This window comes from Medicago truncatula, chromosome 7, assembly GCF_003473485.1.
Source record: "Medicago truncatula cultivar Jemalong A17 chromosome 7, MtrunA17r5.0-ANR, whole genome shotgun sequence".
NCBI lineage: Eukaryota > Viridiplantae > Streptophyta > Magnoliopsida > Fabales > Fabaceae > Medicago > Medicago truncatula.
The window spans coordinates 8477951-8495116 of record NC_053048.1 but is presented as its reverse complement, the minus strand read 5'-3'; the positions used below and the strand labels follow the sequence as shown (position 1 = coordinate 8495116).

The window sequence follows — 17166 nt, the reverse complement described above, 5'->3', positions numbered from 1 at the left end:
CAAATTTTTATCTTAAACAATTTTTTTATGGACAAAATACCATTTTGATTTTAGTATTTTCGACAACTTATATTTGAGATAATGAAGGGATGAACATGACGGACATTGATTGCTTGAAAAAAAAAATCTTTTTCCTTCTTGTGTCCCAACTAGTGTATCTTTCCGCAATTCCGCGCCATGCACATGAAATTTTTTAGTTTTAATATTATTTATTTGTTTATTGTAAAGTATTATTGATATAGGCATGCATTAACCGTTAGGTTCAGGGCCATTCCTAGCGTTTAAGGGGCCTTAGGCATAGTTTGAAAAAATGGGCCCTTACATAATACATCATAACTTTTTTAGTTTCTTGTTATGATTTTACTAACGCTTCATTTTCTTTTCTTCGCTTTTCACCATAAGATAAAAGCTTTTTTAGGCAACATCTTCAAATAAATCAAATACTCCATAGAAACCAAAACTAAATAAAATACCATAGGATTAGAGAACAATAGCTTCTCCGAAGTAAACTGAAATTTTAGCACCTAAATAGTAGACACTGAATTTTTGACATCTAATGATAGTAAAACCAAAAAAATAAAAGTATATCAACACGTAATTAATTAAATTTTAGACATTTGGATACAAAATTCTCCAATGCTAAACACATAACAACAATAATACTTGATAAACAAAATTAGTGTTAAATTGTTTAGAGTAATCTAAGATACAATAACTCATTTTTGTTATACTACAAATAAATCATTCATCTTTTTATATGCTATAAGTACCAAGTTTATATTACTATATTGATATAATTAATTTATTTTGGATGCTTTCAAGGCAAGATTAAGATTAATTTCTCTAGTAGGCCCATTTTCAACTAAAATATAATTTGTTTTGTTATGAGAATTCTCCCAATTTTCTGGATAATAAATATCACATATATTTTTAATTTTAATAAGACACGTTATTAGGAACAAAGGGCCCCAAAAAATATAAAAAAAGTTCTTGGCACATTATTAGAAACAAAGGGCCAATTTTTTTTGGGAGGGTGTATATAGAAAGCTTTTTTTCATATGGGGTATATATAGCAAATTGCATCAAAAAGGCCAAACAAATAACAGACTGCAGCCCAGCTTTTCATGTCAATTTTCGGGCCTGCCAATATTTTACTATATAAACCCCCATAAAACCAATTCTTACTATATACACCCTCACCAATAAAATATTTTTAGGGCCCCCCTACCGGCATGGGCCCTAGGCCGTCGCACTCGTGGCCTATGCCTAGGGCCGGCCCTGGTTAGGTTGATCATTTGTTGTTGATATTTTTCCATAAAGTTCACTTAATACTTATTGGTTACGCAATCTAATTAATGTTTATTCCTCTATTTACGTATTCAATGCTACAAAATAAAGGAAACTGGTAACAATAATCCATCAATTTTTTAATTTTTTTTTGGTCAAGCAGATCAATCAATATTTTATATTACTAGCATGAAATTATGAATGTCACATCCTATTCTTTGACTAAAAGTTGGATATTTACGAGAGGGTGATTCACACATCTAATGTAATAAGATTTTGGATGGAGATGTATTGTTCAATCCATTTGTGTGGTTGTTCTTAATTTAATGTGATGATTTTTCAAACTCCATGTCAATTAGTGTTATTATAGACGATAGTTTTACTAAAGGTGTCAGCTTTTTGTAAAAAAAATCTTCTTAATAATGTGGTCAGGACATTGTATCCTGTAGATGTATGAACATAGTTGAAAGTGAATTTCGTTGGAAAAGTTTATTTCGAGGGTGAGTCAATCAAATAAATGAAGGAACCACACACACACACACACACACACACACACACACACACATATATATATATATATATATGCCTTATCGTTGAAAAAGTTATCTCATGATACTTTTAGCGCTTGCGTTTCTCTTCAATTGTTTCGTTATGAATGAATATTTGTTAATGAGACGAGTATCATTTATAGGCTGATTTTCAAGTGAGTTTGGATTGAAAAACTGAGCTTTTTCCTTAAACTTGCGGCCAAAAACAGTAGAAAGTTGTTTTTCTCAAAGGCACACCCGCCCCGCACGTGGCCCTACGTGTGTGTGTTAAAACAATGCTTTTTAGCATTTTTTGCACACCCAGGACGCATGACACCTATTTCCACCTATTTCCAGTGTGTTTCTTGCCCGTTCTTTGCCCTTTTTTTTAGTGATTTCTTCATCTAAACTTGTCTTAGGATTTGAGATAGAATTTCCTCAATTTGAAATGTCTTCAGAGGCCTCTTGAATATTCATTCATTGTCTTTCCAATTCTTCATATGGTGCTTTGCTTTGTCGAATTACATGATTTTGCAATGACATACATCAAAAACACCTAAGAATTGCTTCAAAAAACTCGAATTACACGACTCAATCTGAAAACATTACAAAATATTCCTTTTTTTGTTACATACAAAATGTCCCTAAAACCATATGCAATTGTTCTAAAACTTCTCTAAACCTTACAACATTGAATATGAGAAACATCTATTAAATATCCAACATTTAGTCAAAGTATAGATGTGGCATTCATAATTTCAAGCTAATATAAAATATTGATGCATCTTGGAAAAAACATTAACTAGATTGACTAATCAACAAATATTAAGTAAACTTGAGTTGAGGGACAAGTAACTTTAAGCCGAATCAGAGACTAAAATAGAGTAACCTAACGATTACCTATTGAGAGTTGGTCATATTCATCAGGATTGGTCTGATGTTTATATCATGATAGTTGCTTGATATATGTTTGCTTATATGAAATCATGATAATGTTATGTGTATCCTGTGTTTGGTTTGATACATGTTTGCAATACCTAGAAGGGTAATATGGAAATTATAAGCAGGGTTTTATGATGTTTTGGTTATTACCAAAATTATATTTTAGTTGACTAATTCTCAATTATATGAATTCAGTTCAAAGATACAAAAAATTGTACTTTAGTTGACTGATTCTCAATATAATATAATTTCGGTCAATACGAAGAAACTCCATTATCATGTTTGTGAGGTTGATTTGGCCCAAATTTTGTGAGGTTGGGACTATGAGATTAAAGATTTGGCTTTTAAGAGAGTTTGAATTCTTTTGATACTTGAAGGTGGAACCGGATACATATCTTAAATTATTCTTAAGGCATTTTAAAATGTTAAAATTTGAAAGAAATCAATATAAATGACATTTTTATTTTTCATAGTAATACAATCCTATAGTTAAGTACTTAAGTTGATCATTTATCAACATATTGACATTTTCCACCATATGCGTGTATGGACTTCTGCTATATTAAAACATTATCAAGGTCAAAGTAATTTTTATGAGTACTGTCTTAAAGAATACTTCAAAACTTTGTGTGCCTATTACCAAAAGTGGGTGCCATCAACAAATTAAACTATAATAATTAATGAAAGGAAAAATTCAAACATTAATTTATTGGCGTGTATGGTACATTTGGTGCTTATATAAAGCATAGAAAACTAAATTAATGTATATAAACAAATTCACATAATCACAAGAATTCATTTGATTCAATAATATTAATCATTCATGGATTCTGAGAATGAGTACAAAGCAAGTGAGCTCTTTGTAGCTCAAGCTCACCTGTACAATCAGATATTCAGTTTCATGAGACCCGTGTCGATCAAGTGGGCTGTTGAACTTGGCATACCAGATATAATCCAAAATCATGGCAAACCTATCACTCTTCCTGAGCTTGTCTCGGCTCTTCGAATTCCAGAAGCAAAAGCCGGTTGTGTTCATAGTGTCATGCGTTTATTGGCGCACAATAAAATCTTCGCAATTGTGAAGATAGACGACAACAAAGAAGCATATGCTCTTTCTCCAACATCAAAGCTTCTTGTGAAAGGAACTGATCATTGTTTAACTTCAATGGTTAAGATGGTAACAAACCCTACCGGTGTTGAATTATATTATCAATTGACCAAATGGACATCTAAGGAGGATCTCACAATCTTCGATACTACATTATGGGATTTCATGCAACAAAATTCGGCTTACGCGGAGTTATTCAATGATGCTATGGAGAGTGACTCTAATATGATGAGGTTTGCAATGAGTGATTGCAAATCAGTTTTTGAGGGCATAACTTCTTTGGTTGATGTTGGAGGTGGAACCGGAAACACGGTTAAAATTATTTCTGAGGCGTTTCCTACGTTAAAATGTATAGTGTTCGACCTTCCAAACGTGGTAGAAGGATTAACGGGAAATAACTATCTGAGTTTTGTCGGCGGAAATATGTTCGAATCTATCCCTCAAGCTGATGCAATTTTACTAAAGGTAAAATTCTATTATTTTTTCTTAACTAATTGCAAATCTATATATTGGAAAAAACCTGAAGATAAGAACTGGAAAAAGTTTATAAAAAATTTGTATTATTGACGTTAAAACCTATAGAGAACTGATATATGAACAACCGAATTTCATACACCGTCTCACATTTTCCTTTACAATTGATATGCATGCAAAACTAGATGGCTAAAATAATATTAAAAAATGGCAATTCGTATCCGACCATATGTATATACGTTGTCAGTTGTCACAAAAGGATGTTCACGTATCATTTCTGAAACCTATATGATAAGGATGATTGGATGAATTAGGTTCAATCTAAGATGGTATCATAGTTGAATAGTTGAATTTTTTTTAGCCCTTACTGCAAAACCCCTTTTTCAAATAGTCGTAGCCTAAAGCTCTCTCTGTAACAAACCGTCGTCCTTTTCCCTTTTTCCATATCTGCCGTTCACGGCTTGCAACCATGTAATCTCTGTTTCAGGTGGTGTGATGAGTGGCTTGTAACCCTCCGCACCACCATCCTTCTCGATCTACTGCTCAGCCAGCGTTTGGCTTGGTTTTGCAGGTGCTCGGAAGGCTTAAAACCCATTGGGTCAGTTAACGTGGTGGTTGTCACCACCATCACCTTGTTTCTCAACCCGGAGAAGTCCAGGGCCGATTCTCTGCAGTGGTTCCGATACTTCAAAGGGTCTGTTTTGTTGAAGATTCTAAAGTTGTTTTACAATTCATCTAAAACCGCAGCGACGACAAATGTTGTTTTGAGAGGCGTGGTTGGTTCTTATATAACCCATTAAGGATGGGTTCACTGATTCTGTTCTGATGCTTCATTGTACCGTTGCTACTTGGCGTTGCTATTTGGTCCTTGGTTTCCTAATTACTGCTCCAGGTTTGCTGAAATATGCAGGATTCAAAGGGGCAGGTGGTCCATGAACCCGTCCGTGTTGGCGGTCGGTTCATACGTCATTTTTAAAAAACGGGCTATTGGTACGTGTCAGACACCAAGAATTGTTGAGTATACGTGTCAAATTAGACGTTTTCCTTTCCAGCGATCAAGCTTCAGCTCGGATTCCCAACCTACCATCGTCGTCATCCTCAAGGTTTTCGTTGTTCTTCAAGGTCTGATAAGGGACGCACTGTTGTGTTGATCCAGATGTTTCTGGATGGTGGTTGCGAAAGAGGGTCTTATTTGGTCTGTACTTTGGGGCTCGAAAGAGTGTGTATCTTGCTGTGTTTTGCAAGGAGAGGATGATACCTGGATTTGCTCTGTGTTGACGGTTGATCCATTCACCACGGTCTAGACCTTTGCTTAAGAGACTGCTATAATCCATTTGTGTTGCTTTTAATTTTCATATTGCCCGTTTGGGTAGACCTCCATTCTATGGATAACTGGTTAGGTTTATGTCCCCCCCAGTTTTATTATGTATTTTTTCCCTTTTTTTAATAATATATTTATGAGCATTTGACATAAGATTAGGATTAGTACCAACTTAGTTGGGATACACTCTTTTTTATGTCACTTGCTCTTGCCTTATAAAAAAAATAAAAATCCAGATTCCAGACACAACAAAGTATTGTTAAGCCATGCATTATTAATTAACTTAATTTCCTTATTCTTGATATTATTTATTGAATACTAAATAAATTAAATAAATATAAAAAATAAAAAATAAATTAAAAAAACTGTTTGAGAGTCCGTGTCATTCTTATTTTTGTTTTTCATTTTTGTAGTGGGTTATACATAACTGGAATGATGATGATTGTGTAAAGATACTTAAAAAGTGTAAAGAAGCTGCTTCAAGGCAAAAGAAAGGAGGAAAAGTGATCATAATAGACATTGTGATAAATGAAAAGCAAGATGAGCATGAAATAACAGAAGTCAAACTCTGCTTTGACATAACAATGATGGCTAATCACAATTCAAGAGAAAGAGATGAAAAAACATGGAAGAAAATCATAACAGAAGCAGGATTCATGTCTTACAAAATATTTCCTATATTTGGTTTTAGGTCACTTATTGAACTTTCTGTTTAATTAGACCATATCACACTTTAATAAACAATTTTACATGTGTATGTTGTACCAAAATTGATGTTGGAGGGTTTCATAGTATTTTTTTTTTTTTTGTCTAATTTAATTATTTGTTTGTTTTGTGTTCTATTTTGAATTTTTGGCCCATTAAGGTTTTTTTATTTTCCTATTTAAGTTTAACAGTTGTAGCTTAAGAGGCATCTTTTATTAATTCAATAATATTTTAGAGAATTTTCTCAATTTCTAGTGGATTCCTGTTTTCACAAATTTATCGCTTGCAAACTTGTTCTTTTCAATCTAGATCTAGTGCTTAATCTAAATTTAGCGTTTGCTAACCTACGCTTCCGATTGCGTCAAAAATAAAGTGATAAATGAAATCAGTCAATCAAATCTACTCAACAATATAGGTTGGTGATATGGTGAATTAAACTTGTTTTATTTTAGTTCTGTACAAACTATCTTATTTAACTAAGTTGTCACTTTTATGGTCAAGTAGCAATTCTGAGCATAACTGAAATGGTCTAACTGTGGCAAATAAGATTTTTGGTAAACATGGTGATACCACGAGCTTGGTTCTGCACAATAAAAGGATTGTTATACATCAAAATATATTGAATAATAAGTAGTAAATGATTTGTCTAGTTGGAAAACAAAACAGAACCTTTTCTCATATAAGAACAATGATGCCAAAGCAACAATTCATTTCTCATATGGGAATGTGTTCTCTTTTTTTTTTTTTTTTTTTTTTTTTTACGTTGAAATGTGTTCTCCTTTCCTCACAAAGTGTAAAATATGCATTTCTCATATAATATATGTTTTTTAGAATGACAAAGGAAAAAAGATATAAAAATAAATCACAAACAGTGCTTAGCTTGGGGCATTAAGCCTTAACACTGACTCCAACTCTGAAGGAGGAGTCTGTCAATATGTCACACCTAACCATGAAGATCCGTCGAATTTGGCCAAAAAATTTGTGCAACAGTTTTCCTCTCTAAGCACATGTTGGAAAGAAATGTTAGGAATATGCTCCTTTAAACCAAAAATCTTCACAAATTAAACAAAGAAGCGTATGCATGAATGTACGTGCAGAGACGGATCCATTATAGGGCTATGTGGGGCTAAAGCCCCACATCCAACTTCCCTATTTTTTTTTATCATAAATATGGTAATAGTTATTTTGGTCCTTGAATGTGTAACGAGTAGTCACAATAGTCTGTCAATGTATTAAAATTTTAAAATAGTATCTGATTTTGCACTTTTAGTCAAAATAACCTTGAAGTGACAATGAGTAAGTATATTAAAAGACTAATATGACAATATTAACAAATTATTTTAATGTTATGGACTATTTTGACTAGCAAAGTGCAATCAATGACTATTTTAAAATTTTGATAGGGACTATTATGGTTACTCCTTACACATTCAGGGACCAAAATAATTATTCTCCCTTACAAATAAAACACAAATATGTTAAGAAAAAGACCAACAAGTCAACAACCTTGAGCAAAACTTGTGGAAACAAATAAGTGCAACACATTTGCTATGATTTATAAGTTTTTGAAATTGGCTTTGCTTTTACCGGTGCCAAGTGCAAGTGTTAGCAACTTAGCCAGATTTTAGCCCCACATGCACCAAATGTCTGAATCCGCCTCTGTATACGCGGGGTCTGGATGTTGAAGAAGGCGGAGGACTTCTAGAGAATCCATCTCGTAAATAACCTGTTGAATAGAGTTTCTTATTACCAACACCAAACCATGATAAACACCAAAGAGCTCAGCAAAAGTGCATCCCCCTACCCCTCGTTAGAAGAGAAACCAACTATCCAATTGTCCTAGTGTCACGAACTAGAACTAATGTCACCATAGGCACCACAACTTTCATCAATATTCAACTTAACACAATCATCTTGATTTCTCATATAATATATAATATAGCAATATATTTAATTACAATATCAAAGTATATTAATTGAATATTTATTTGATGGGATAACAAATAATAACTATAATAATATCCTATTATTTCAACCAATTTTTTATTTTTAAAACCGAAAATCCAAGGATCTATAATCATTAAAATTTATTTTGTTGTACTATATATTTTATTATTCAGTACTTTTTGGTTTACATTCCATAATAATGTTCATATAATCTCTGTAATTATTACGAGCACATCAGTAGAGACATTCCTTGTCATGACGATGACAATTAGGAATTTTTAGTGTGGATGGAGTCGTCGCAAGTGTTGAGCCGACTAGAAAAGAAGAACAAGCAGTACACAGGAAAAATAGAACAAAGATACAAAAGCCTTAGGCTCAATTATAACTCGAGAAATGATATTTCTACAACCATTTTATGAAAAATTTTAGATAATTTTCTCTTTCATATTCACATTATATTCTTACTCTCTCTCATTTTTTTCTCTCTCCATTGTTTTTGACCAATAAGAAGAGATAAAAGAAGATTATCATGAAAGTTGTACCAAATGGTTGTTCAAATATTATTGCTCTTATAACTCCTTATGCAAAACAAGGTGCAATGGAAATGAAAACACAAAGGGCCCACAACCAAAGTGGTGTGTTGTTATTCTACCTCGACCAGTGACGTATCTTGAGTTAATTTGTTGGAGGTGTCAAACTTCTATGAAATTGTTCTAGTGGTATAAATTATTTGAAAGTAACAATATGTAAAGAGACGAGAGAATGTGGGTACGAAAGATAAATATGTAAAGAGAAGACGTGGAAGTGTTGAACCTGCACAACCTTTAGCAATTTATGGTACCCTCTTTCCACTGCAACATCCAAAATCTGATTGATATAATACACCTAATATAGTATATATAGAAAACCTGAAAAATGCCATGACCCCGTCAGTCCTTGAAGAGATCTGATGACCTCGACAGGGATGATCCCTAGTACTACATATCACTCAATAATTAGAAAATTAGAGCTATATAGTTCTCTTGACGTTATGGAATGGGAGGAAGAAGAAGTGAATGAATCGTGATGATCAAGATCCCTTATTTATATAGTTCAATACTAGAAGCAGTGGATGAGTAGAGAGTGGAGGATCCTGGGGTCTCCCACTACTCCACCTCTTCTAGACTTAATCGAAGCTTAATGTGTTTTATATAAGAAATCTTTAGTCAAAGTATGAGGTGTCTTGACCACGTAGACAGAGTCGTCCCTTCTTCTGAAGGGGCCACGTCTATTCCTTAGTTGGCATAATTCTCATGGCAGTACAATCTCAAAAACACATACAAAATTTATCTATTAGGTCATGTCTATGCTACCTTATTACCTTCAACATGCAACACAAAAAGAACTCAAGAAAAGTATTACCTAAAGCCATATATTAATTATGAAATTCTTTATTCTGACCTGCTATGATTCTTCAACGTGGTAGTGGGGTTAGAAAGAGGGTGCCTTTCGGTTATGACCCACTAGATATATTCACGGGCACTTGCTTCCCTTTGTTGTTTAGCAAAAAGCCACAAAATCAGAGTCTCTCTTTTATCAAATTTGTCACTTAGTTGTGTGGTGCTTGACGCTTGTATGAGCCATATATATCTAAATTTATGGGTTCACTAAAAGCACTTCTTTGATCTTCTTCACATATTTTGATCACACGGTCGGTATCATTTTACACTACAAGTTTATTGGCTGAAACATGACAGCAAAGAAGGAAATTGATTGGATGGATCTATTCACTCTCAAAAAAGAAGTAAAGGACCATTTAGATTTTTGCTATAAAAGAAAGTTTAGGTAAGTTGGTTATTATCAAAATCATGACTGACTTCAAGGTTCAAAGGTACTTCCAGATTATTATGTCTTTGCACTAATGATATAAGTTGAATCAACACTCTTTTGAGGGTATGTGTAAATTTTTACCACCTGAATCAACTTTTATTGGCGGAATCATATACAATTTAATTGTATGAATTAAACTCATTTAACTGTTATGTTAATAATTTTTTCGGTATCATGACTCGTCAACTTATTTAATCTTTTAGTTCAAACTAGTTGAACTATCCAACTACCCTAAAAAAAAAAAAATAGGAGTGGTTCAGCAGAGGGTCAAGGCACAAGCATGTTGGAAGGAGAGATTTTACGTTGTAGGAAAAAAATATAGATAAATTTGTAATATAACTGAATATTTTTTTTTTTTTTGTAGATAGACGAGATGACAAAGTCATGACAAACTCACACATACAAAGTTGAGGTACCGGGGTTCGAACCCCGATCATGACGCCCGACCTAACAATTTTGACATTTTTGCCAATTGAGCCAGGACTTATGAGACAAAATATATCTTTTTCTGAACATCCGTTTGTTGATGAGAAAATATATTAATAAGCATCATAATTTTATATAAATGTAAGTATCCCATTTCATATATGATTATCTTCTTTATGCATATTGAAACCATAGTTAATTAATTATCTTTAGCACGAAGCAACTTAAATACCATGATATAGTCTTGATAAAACCTCTTAAATTACCTTGTATACGTTATATTTCAATTATATAAAAAGAATTAGGATGTAAAAATTGCAGTGGGGGCATTTTTCCCAGAGTCACAGTTGTAGATCTGTCCCTAAACACAGGTGATTGGTATGTGTAATCCCTCATTTGTTTGTTGTTTTTGTTACAGAGAGGGTCTAAGCCTAAAAAAAATGATTACAAGGTAATTAAACGAGGAGTAGCGATTCCAATAATATAAAAAACAATAGTTGATTTAAGTGCGTCGAACAAGACTCAAACAGTTCAACCATCAACGAAATCACAACCTGTATTCTCCAAACCATCGGTGCTAGTGTCAGCTTCACGATATGAATGACAAATTGGATTTATGATTGTGTGATCTACATATAGGAGGAATAATTGCAACCATAGGAATCCAGGATATGACTGTCATGAGACAATGTTGATTCAAGATATGTCTTATTCACAGGCTTGTAAAGAGAAGAAAATGAAATATCAAATTCACTTCAATGTCTCTTAGACAGATGCATTGTATAGAAGAGTAGGACCATCTCAATTCTCATCACTCAATTTTTTTTATTAATTATGACAGTATCATGTCAGATACATTAGTAGAATGAAAAACAAAATTGGTCAGCATGGAATTTCTAATAAAAGATTATTGTCTCCATATCTTTTGAAACATTGAGAGTACATCTCACATGTGATTTGGCAGATTAAATTAAACTATAGTTGCATCTCACAGTCACAAATTACTCAAAAGTAAGAAACAAAATCCAAGACTTCTAAACAACAAATTGAAATTCTTCACAATGTAATTAGAAAGAGTAATGTAGGAAAAAATAAAATAAAGGGGTTCTTAATCGATTGATCGAACTTCGGTGTTAGCTGACATTTTCTCTAAATCTAACGGTCTCTACAACTACAACATCGTGCATCAACTCGAGCGGATCCAAATTCTTCTTATTGGTAATTTGTGTCAGGAAGCTAAGGGAAGTACCTGTGATGTGCTTGAATGGTACTGTTGTAGATGACATTGATGATGGTTAACCTCTCTTTCATATTTCTTATCAACAATTATTGTAATGAGAGAATTATCAACTTCATTTCCATTAATACCCTTGTTGTCATCTTGCATTTTTCTTCTAAGTTTCTCTTCTGCTTCTTGTAAGAACTTGAATTTCGGAGGAGGCGATGACTTTAATCTATTGAACTCTGCATCAGTTGTTGATTCAAAAAGAGGGTTGAATCCATGTTGATTATAAGGGCTACAATAAGGACTACAATTCATAGGAGTGAAAAAATGTGGAGATGCTATAGGTGTCAAATAAGGTGTTTCCACATCTAACAGATCACCTAAGCTTCTACCTCTTGAATCCTTTCCACATTTACCGTCTTCAGATTCTAAATCCTCTTTTGATTCTTCAACTATTGTGAACAAGAATCTCGGATGACCTAAAAGGCCGTCGTGATGATGTTGCATCATGTAATCTGCGTCGATTACATCTTCGCCATAGGGTTTGAAAAGAAACTCTTTGCTGGTCTGTACTTGAGGGTCATGGACAAAATTGTCATTTATTCTCATCGATGAACAAAGCTCCGGTGGAGTAAAACCTGTTTGTCTCAAAGAAGTTGATGGTCTTTTCCAACAAAACATATAGAAAAGCTCTTTCAAAGGGTTGCCATTGCCATAGTCATTTTCAATTTCTCTTTTGATTATTTTCTTCTTCCACCATAACAAGTAGTAAACTTCAGCTACTAAAGCCAATAAAAGGCAACCAAAAACAATGCTTAAACCAAGTCCTACACTACTTAGTGATTTCATCTTTGTTCACAAATCAAACTTAAAACTTTGATTTCGAATCTTAACTGAAACAATCTTTGGTCAGACTTTACTTATCTTTCAGTGGAACACCAGATTATTATGACATCTTTCGACCGGGAATCAAAGTGTTAAGACCAAAACAATGTTCAGTGGCCAAAATAATTAACATCTAATCTAGATAGTCATAACTAATTGACCAATTGAATACCAAAAAAGAATAATTACAACCAAATTTTAACAATGAGAATTACACATATTCAAGAGTAAATGAAAAAGCTTACTTGGTAATTTACTTTGTCTAAATCTGAACCCTCTAGGATCAAATTTTGAACTCAAGCATGCAAATCTGGATATTCCTTTTGACTAGAATTCAATTTCAATGTAAACCAATACAATAAGCTTAAGCCTTTCAAAACACCAATCTTCTAAAAGGGCCAACAAAAAAAAGCTCCTTTTTCTCTCTTGGAAGCAACACTTGCAAATCATAAGCTTAAGCTTTTAGCTTTATCCTTTAACCCCATCATTATCTTCAAAGTGAAAGAAAGATCCACTAAACCAAAAACCACTTTGTGGGGATGCTTAAAAACAATGAGCTAGAAAATAACAAAGAGAAGTTTGAAGTGAGAGAGTGTGTGTGTGTTTGAGCAATGAATCTGTCTGACTGGCTTATGGTTGGAGGGACTCGTCCTTCGAGATAGCCTCACATGGGATCAGAAAGAAAAGGAAAATGACATTTCAATATATGTGTCATTGCATATTACATTACAAATTTATTATAATATGAAACACCGATATGATACGGACATTGGACATGATACATACCAACATATTGACACAGTTAATAATTTAAAAAATTACATAATTCAGTGTAATTATAAGCATCGATGTTGTGTCGATGTCAAACACAATATATATTTGACGTTATAATACGGCTAATCTGAGAAGTGTTTGTGTTTACGAAATTACAATAATTATTAGATACTTAAATCCTTCATGTAAGAGATGATTTTATTATTATTTTTCCCATAACTTTAGTTGACACTTGGTGTTGTGTTACTAGCTGACAATTTGGGAGAGACAATGATTCCATATCTGAAAGTAGTTTCCTACAATGCTTCTTGTTTCATAAAATTTAATTATTACTTTTGTGTTTTTTCTTGCATGATTTTTGTTTTGACTAGTGAAATTATTTGTAAAAGGAAGTAACATTGCTATTGCTTCCTTTGATTCGGTTGATCAATGATCATGATGATGATGCATTGATGCTATCCCAAAACAACAGCTCAAATGACAGGAGCATTTGTCATCAATCATATTAATTAGTTATATTATTGTTAATCATATATACTAAGGAAATATCAACATAATATTTGCTCTTATGATCTATGAAACTCAAATACTTCAAAATGGATGACGTACCGTATCCTTTGCGTATCTTGTACCGATGTCTGGTACTTTCCGATACGTATCAGGAGAGTATCTGAAGATTAAATTTTATTTTTTAATTTCAAGATAATTATCCGATACTTTTCATATACATTTAGGATACGAGGGATAAGCGATGGAAAACCAATATGTGCAAGCTACCTGATGTTTCTATTATATTTGGTATATTTGTAATTGACTAAGCAATGATGTTTTTTATTTATGATATATCATATATGTAATAGGCTATTACATTTATATTTCTATTGTTGTTGTCGTCTGTTTTTGTCTCTTTATTTGTTTGTTTGAGAACGATGCTATTGTTGATTGTTGTGTGAAGGCAATTTCATTTTTATGCCTTATCGTTTTTCTATGTCTGTTTGGTATAGGTTTTGCGCCATTTTTTTTTTGCTTTTGAATTTTAGTCCATGCTCCCTCCGGTCACATTACTAGAGAGAATTGGGCTAATTTACCTTCTTAAAAAAAAAATATCACATAGCAAAGTAAATCTTTTGTTATAATAATAATTGAGGTTTGTATAATAATGATATGATATATTAACAGTTGGATCCTTTGCATCAGTCCTATGCTTGTCTCATAAAAAATAAATAAAAAATAGTTCTATGCTTTTTTGGTTTCATCGTCCTATATTTTTTGTATTACATATCCACTGTCCAATTAATAATTAATAACTTCTGACCATGACTGAAAAAACTCCTGATGATTTTTCCTAAAAACAATTCCTGATTTATGATTTATTTTTTTTGAAGAAATTGATGAGTTAGTTTAATTTTAAGATAAGATGATGGATATTGATAAAATAAAAATATAAGAAGGGTTCCTCAAAAAATATATATAAGGACTACAAAAACCTAGATGTCGGTCCGTGCTAGGCTGGTTATATTATTTAAGTAATTAACGGGTCTCACATTTAAAAGAAGTAATAAAATATCAACAAATTGGTCTCACTTTCAAAAGATGTAATATTTTATAAGGTAATTTATAATATAATAAATAAATTACTTTTATGTAATGATGTAAAGTTAGTGAGACCTATTTAATCACTTTTTATCATATTCCTTGTTAGTGTATTGTCATTGGAGTCATTGAGCCCTTAATAGGAATTTTTATTAAAAAATTATAAATAAATGAGGTGTACATATGAGATCCATTAAAAGAGTCCTTATTAGTAAACTATCAGTGTGTATGCTCTAATGACACTTGTTAGCATAACCTTTTTTTTATTTGGTAAATGTTAACAAGTTTATAAGGCATTTGTTAAGAGATCTAAATATAAAATTTGTTTTGAGAACGATGCATTCAACATATTGAAAATTTAAAAAGTAACTTTTATTAGATTAAAACTTATAAATTATTTATATTTTTAATCCTATACAAATACTCTAAACACGCTTGTTAACAGACCCTTAAAAACAATTAATTGATCAAACAAATTATGGTATAGTACTAAATTAGTTGTATTGCGTGTGAAGAATCAAACACATTAAAAGATAAGAGTTAAAAGACTATTTTGGCATTTTTAAAAACTTGTACTTGAGACAAAAAGTTGTGTTATGGTCTAGAGGTAACAACTCATCTTCTTGGTCATCTTTTTCGAGCATCTTTGGCTCCAAACATGCATCTATAATATATCCCAGGTTTACTTCGTCGACCTCCAAATTTTTCTTCTTGATATCTATCTTCCTTAGGCTGCTAAGGACGTCGTTGTTGCGATGTCCTTCATTACTTGTGGGGTTTATCAATGATTCCAGGAAACATGCACATATAGTCTTTTTTTTTTTATGCACAGTTTCTGTTCTGGCAAGTGTACCAAATCGTTTACCAAATAATAAAGTGATAAGTAGAGTATCGTATTCACAGGAATTGTCGTTTCGTCCAAACAATTCTTGTTACTTATTTTTGTAAGTTGACGATATAAAAGATAAGAGTTAAAAGACTATTTTGGTATTTTAAAAAACTTGTACTTGAGACAAAAAGTTGTGTTATGGTCTAGAGGTAACAACTCATCTTCTAGGTCATCTTTTTCGAGCATCTTTGGCTCCAAACATGCATCTATAAAATATCCCAGGTTTACTTCGTCGACCTCCAAATTTTTCTTCTTGATATCTATCTTCCTTAGGCTGCTAAGGACGTCGTTGTTGCGATGTCCTTCATTACTTGTGGGGTTTATCAATGATTCCAGGAAACATGCACATATGGTCTTTTTTTTTTTATGCACAGTTTCTGTTCTGGCAAGTGTACCAAATCGTTTACCAAGTAATAAAGTGATAATTAGAGTATCGTATCCACATGAATTGTCGTTTCCAAACAATTCTCATTACTTATTTTTGTAAGTTGACGATATAAAAGATAAGAGTTAAAAGACTTGTAAATTTTATCTATTTGCAATATAGCAAGTTTACCTGTTTTGGTTGCAGAAAAGTAAGCAGCAGTTAGGATTCTTTGAATCCCCTCTGTTTATATATTGTTGGAAATTGAGTAACTTATATGTCGCGTTTATTTATCTTAGGTAGACTATACAAGTGATGAGGTCGTTGGGACATTACTAACCTACTTTAGTTTATCCCTTTGATGGGTAACTGCACCTACTGATCACACTGTGATCCTTACGTGCGGGGTCTTACCAATTCAAAGGTAATTGAAACATAAACTTAAATTGACTTTCTAGTGTTTCCCAAGGCAATGAAGGCCAAGGTTCCCTTAGGTTTGCCTATCTATGAATCTTAGGACACTCATAGCACACTCTCCCTACGTTCTTAGTAGTTTAATAAACGGACAACCCTAATATACGTCTACCTTAGTAAGGGTTTCAAGAGAATGGTTCTATTAAGTTACGACTTATTTCCTTCAGCTAGGCACTTGTTTCCCTAATTACTAACCAGGTAATTCCTATGTTCGATAGGACACCCAGTCTTAATAGTTTTTAGCCAATAAGTACCTACGAATAGGGCCAACAATCATTCCAGTATCTTTGCGTAGTTAATAATCGCTTACTTCCTATACAGATAGATAACAGTAAAGGGATATAAATATCAAGATA

The 17166-nt window shown here is 32.7% G+C and overlaps 2 protein-coding genes and 1 long non-coding RNA gene across 4 annotated transcripts; 2 read left to right on the top strand and 1 right to left on the bottom strand.

The window, feature by feature from the left end:
- The first annotated feature begins 3530 nt into the window (after positions 1-3530).
- LOC11446101 (isoflavone 7-O-methyltransferase) lies at positions 3531-6501 on the top strand. Its single transcript, XM_003621830.4, has 2 exons — positions 3531-4329; positions 6073-6501. Exons 1-2 carry the CDS (start codon positions 3580-3582, stop codon positions 6373-6375), a joined length of 1053 nt encoding a protein of 350 aa, XP_003621878.2. The 5' UTR covers positions 3531-3579; the 3' UTR covers positions 6376-6501.
- A 3194-nt stretch (positions 6502-9695) lies between these two features.
- Positions 9696-10787, top strand: LOC120577164 (uncharacterized). Its single transcript, XR_005643218.1, has 2 exons — positions 9696-10135; positions 10545-10787. It is a non-coding gene; the product is annotated as an uncharacterized lncRNA (long non-coding RNA).
- A 712-nt stretch (positions 10788-11499) lies between these two features.
- Positions 11500-13420, bottom strand: LOC11445863 (uncharacterized). Of its 2 annotated transcripts, none has more exons than XM_024771526.2 (2): positions 12962-13420; positions 11500-12469 (listed from the first exon to the last, which is right to left on the bottom strand). In XM_024771526.2, exon 2 carries the CDS (start codon positions 12438-12440, stop codon positions 11835-11837), a length of 606 nt encoding a protein of 201 aa, XP_024627294.1. In that variant the 5' UTR covers positions 12441-12469; positions 12962-13420; the 3' UTR covers positions 11500-11834. The 2 variants fall into 2 exon arrangements, with proteins under 2 accessions (XP_024627294.1, XP_039684184.1); XM_039828250.1 differs by having other exon boundaries at positions 11500-12786; positions 12817-13419.
- Positions 13421-17166: the final 3746 nt, after the last annotated feature.

What these genes read in the sequence shown, in the direction of transcription:
- LOC11446101 (XM_003621830.4), top strand. Translation starts at nt 3,580, where the DNA reads ATGGATTCTGAGAATGAGTACAAAGCAAGTGAGCTCTTTGTAGCTCAA. An exon ending in CTGATGCAATTTTACTAAAG is followed by an intron (nt 4,330 to 6,072) that starts GTAAAATTCTAT and finishes TCATTTTTGTAG; the next exon opens with TGGGTTATACATAACTGGAA.
- LOC11445863 (XM_039828250.1), bottom strand. Translation starts at nt 12,680, where the DNA reads ATGAAATCACTAAGTAGTGTAGGACTTGGTTTAAGCATTGTTTTTGGT.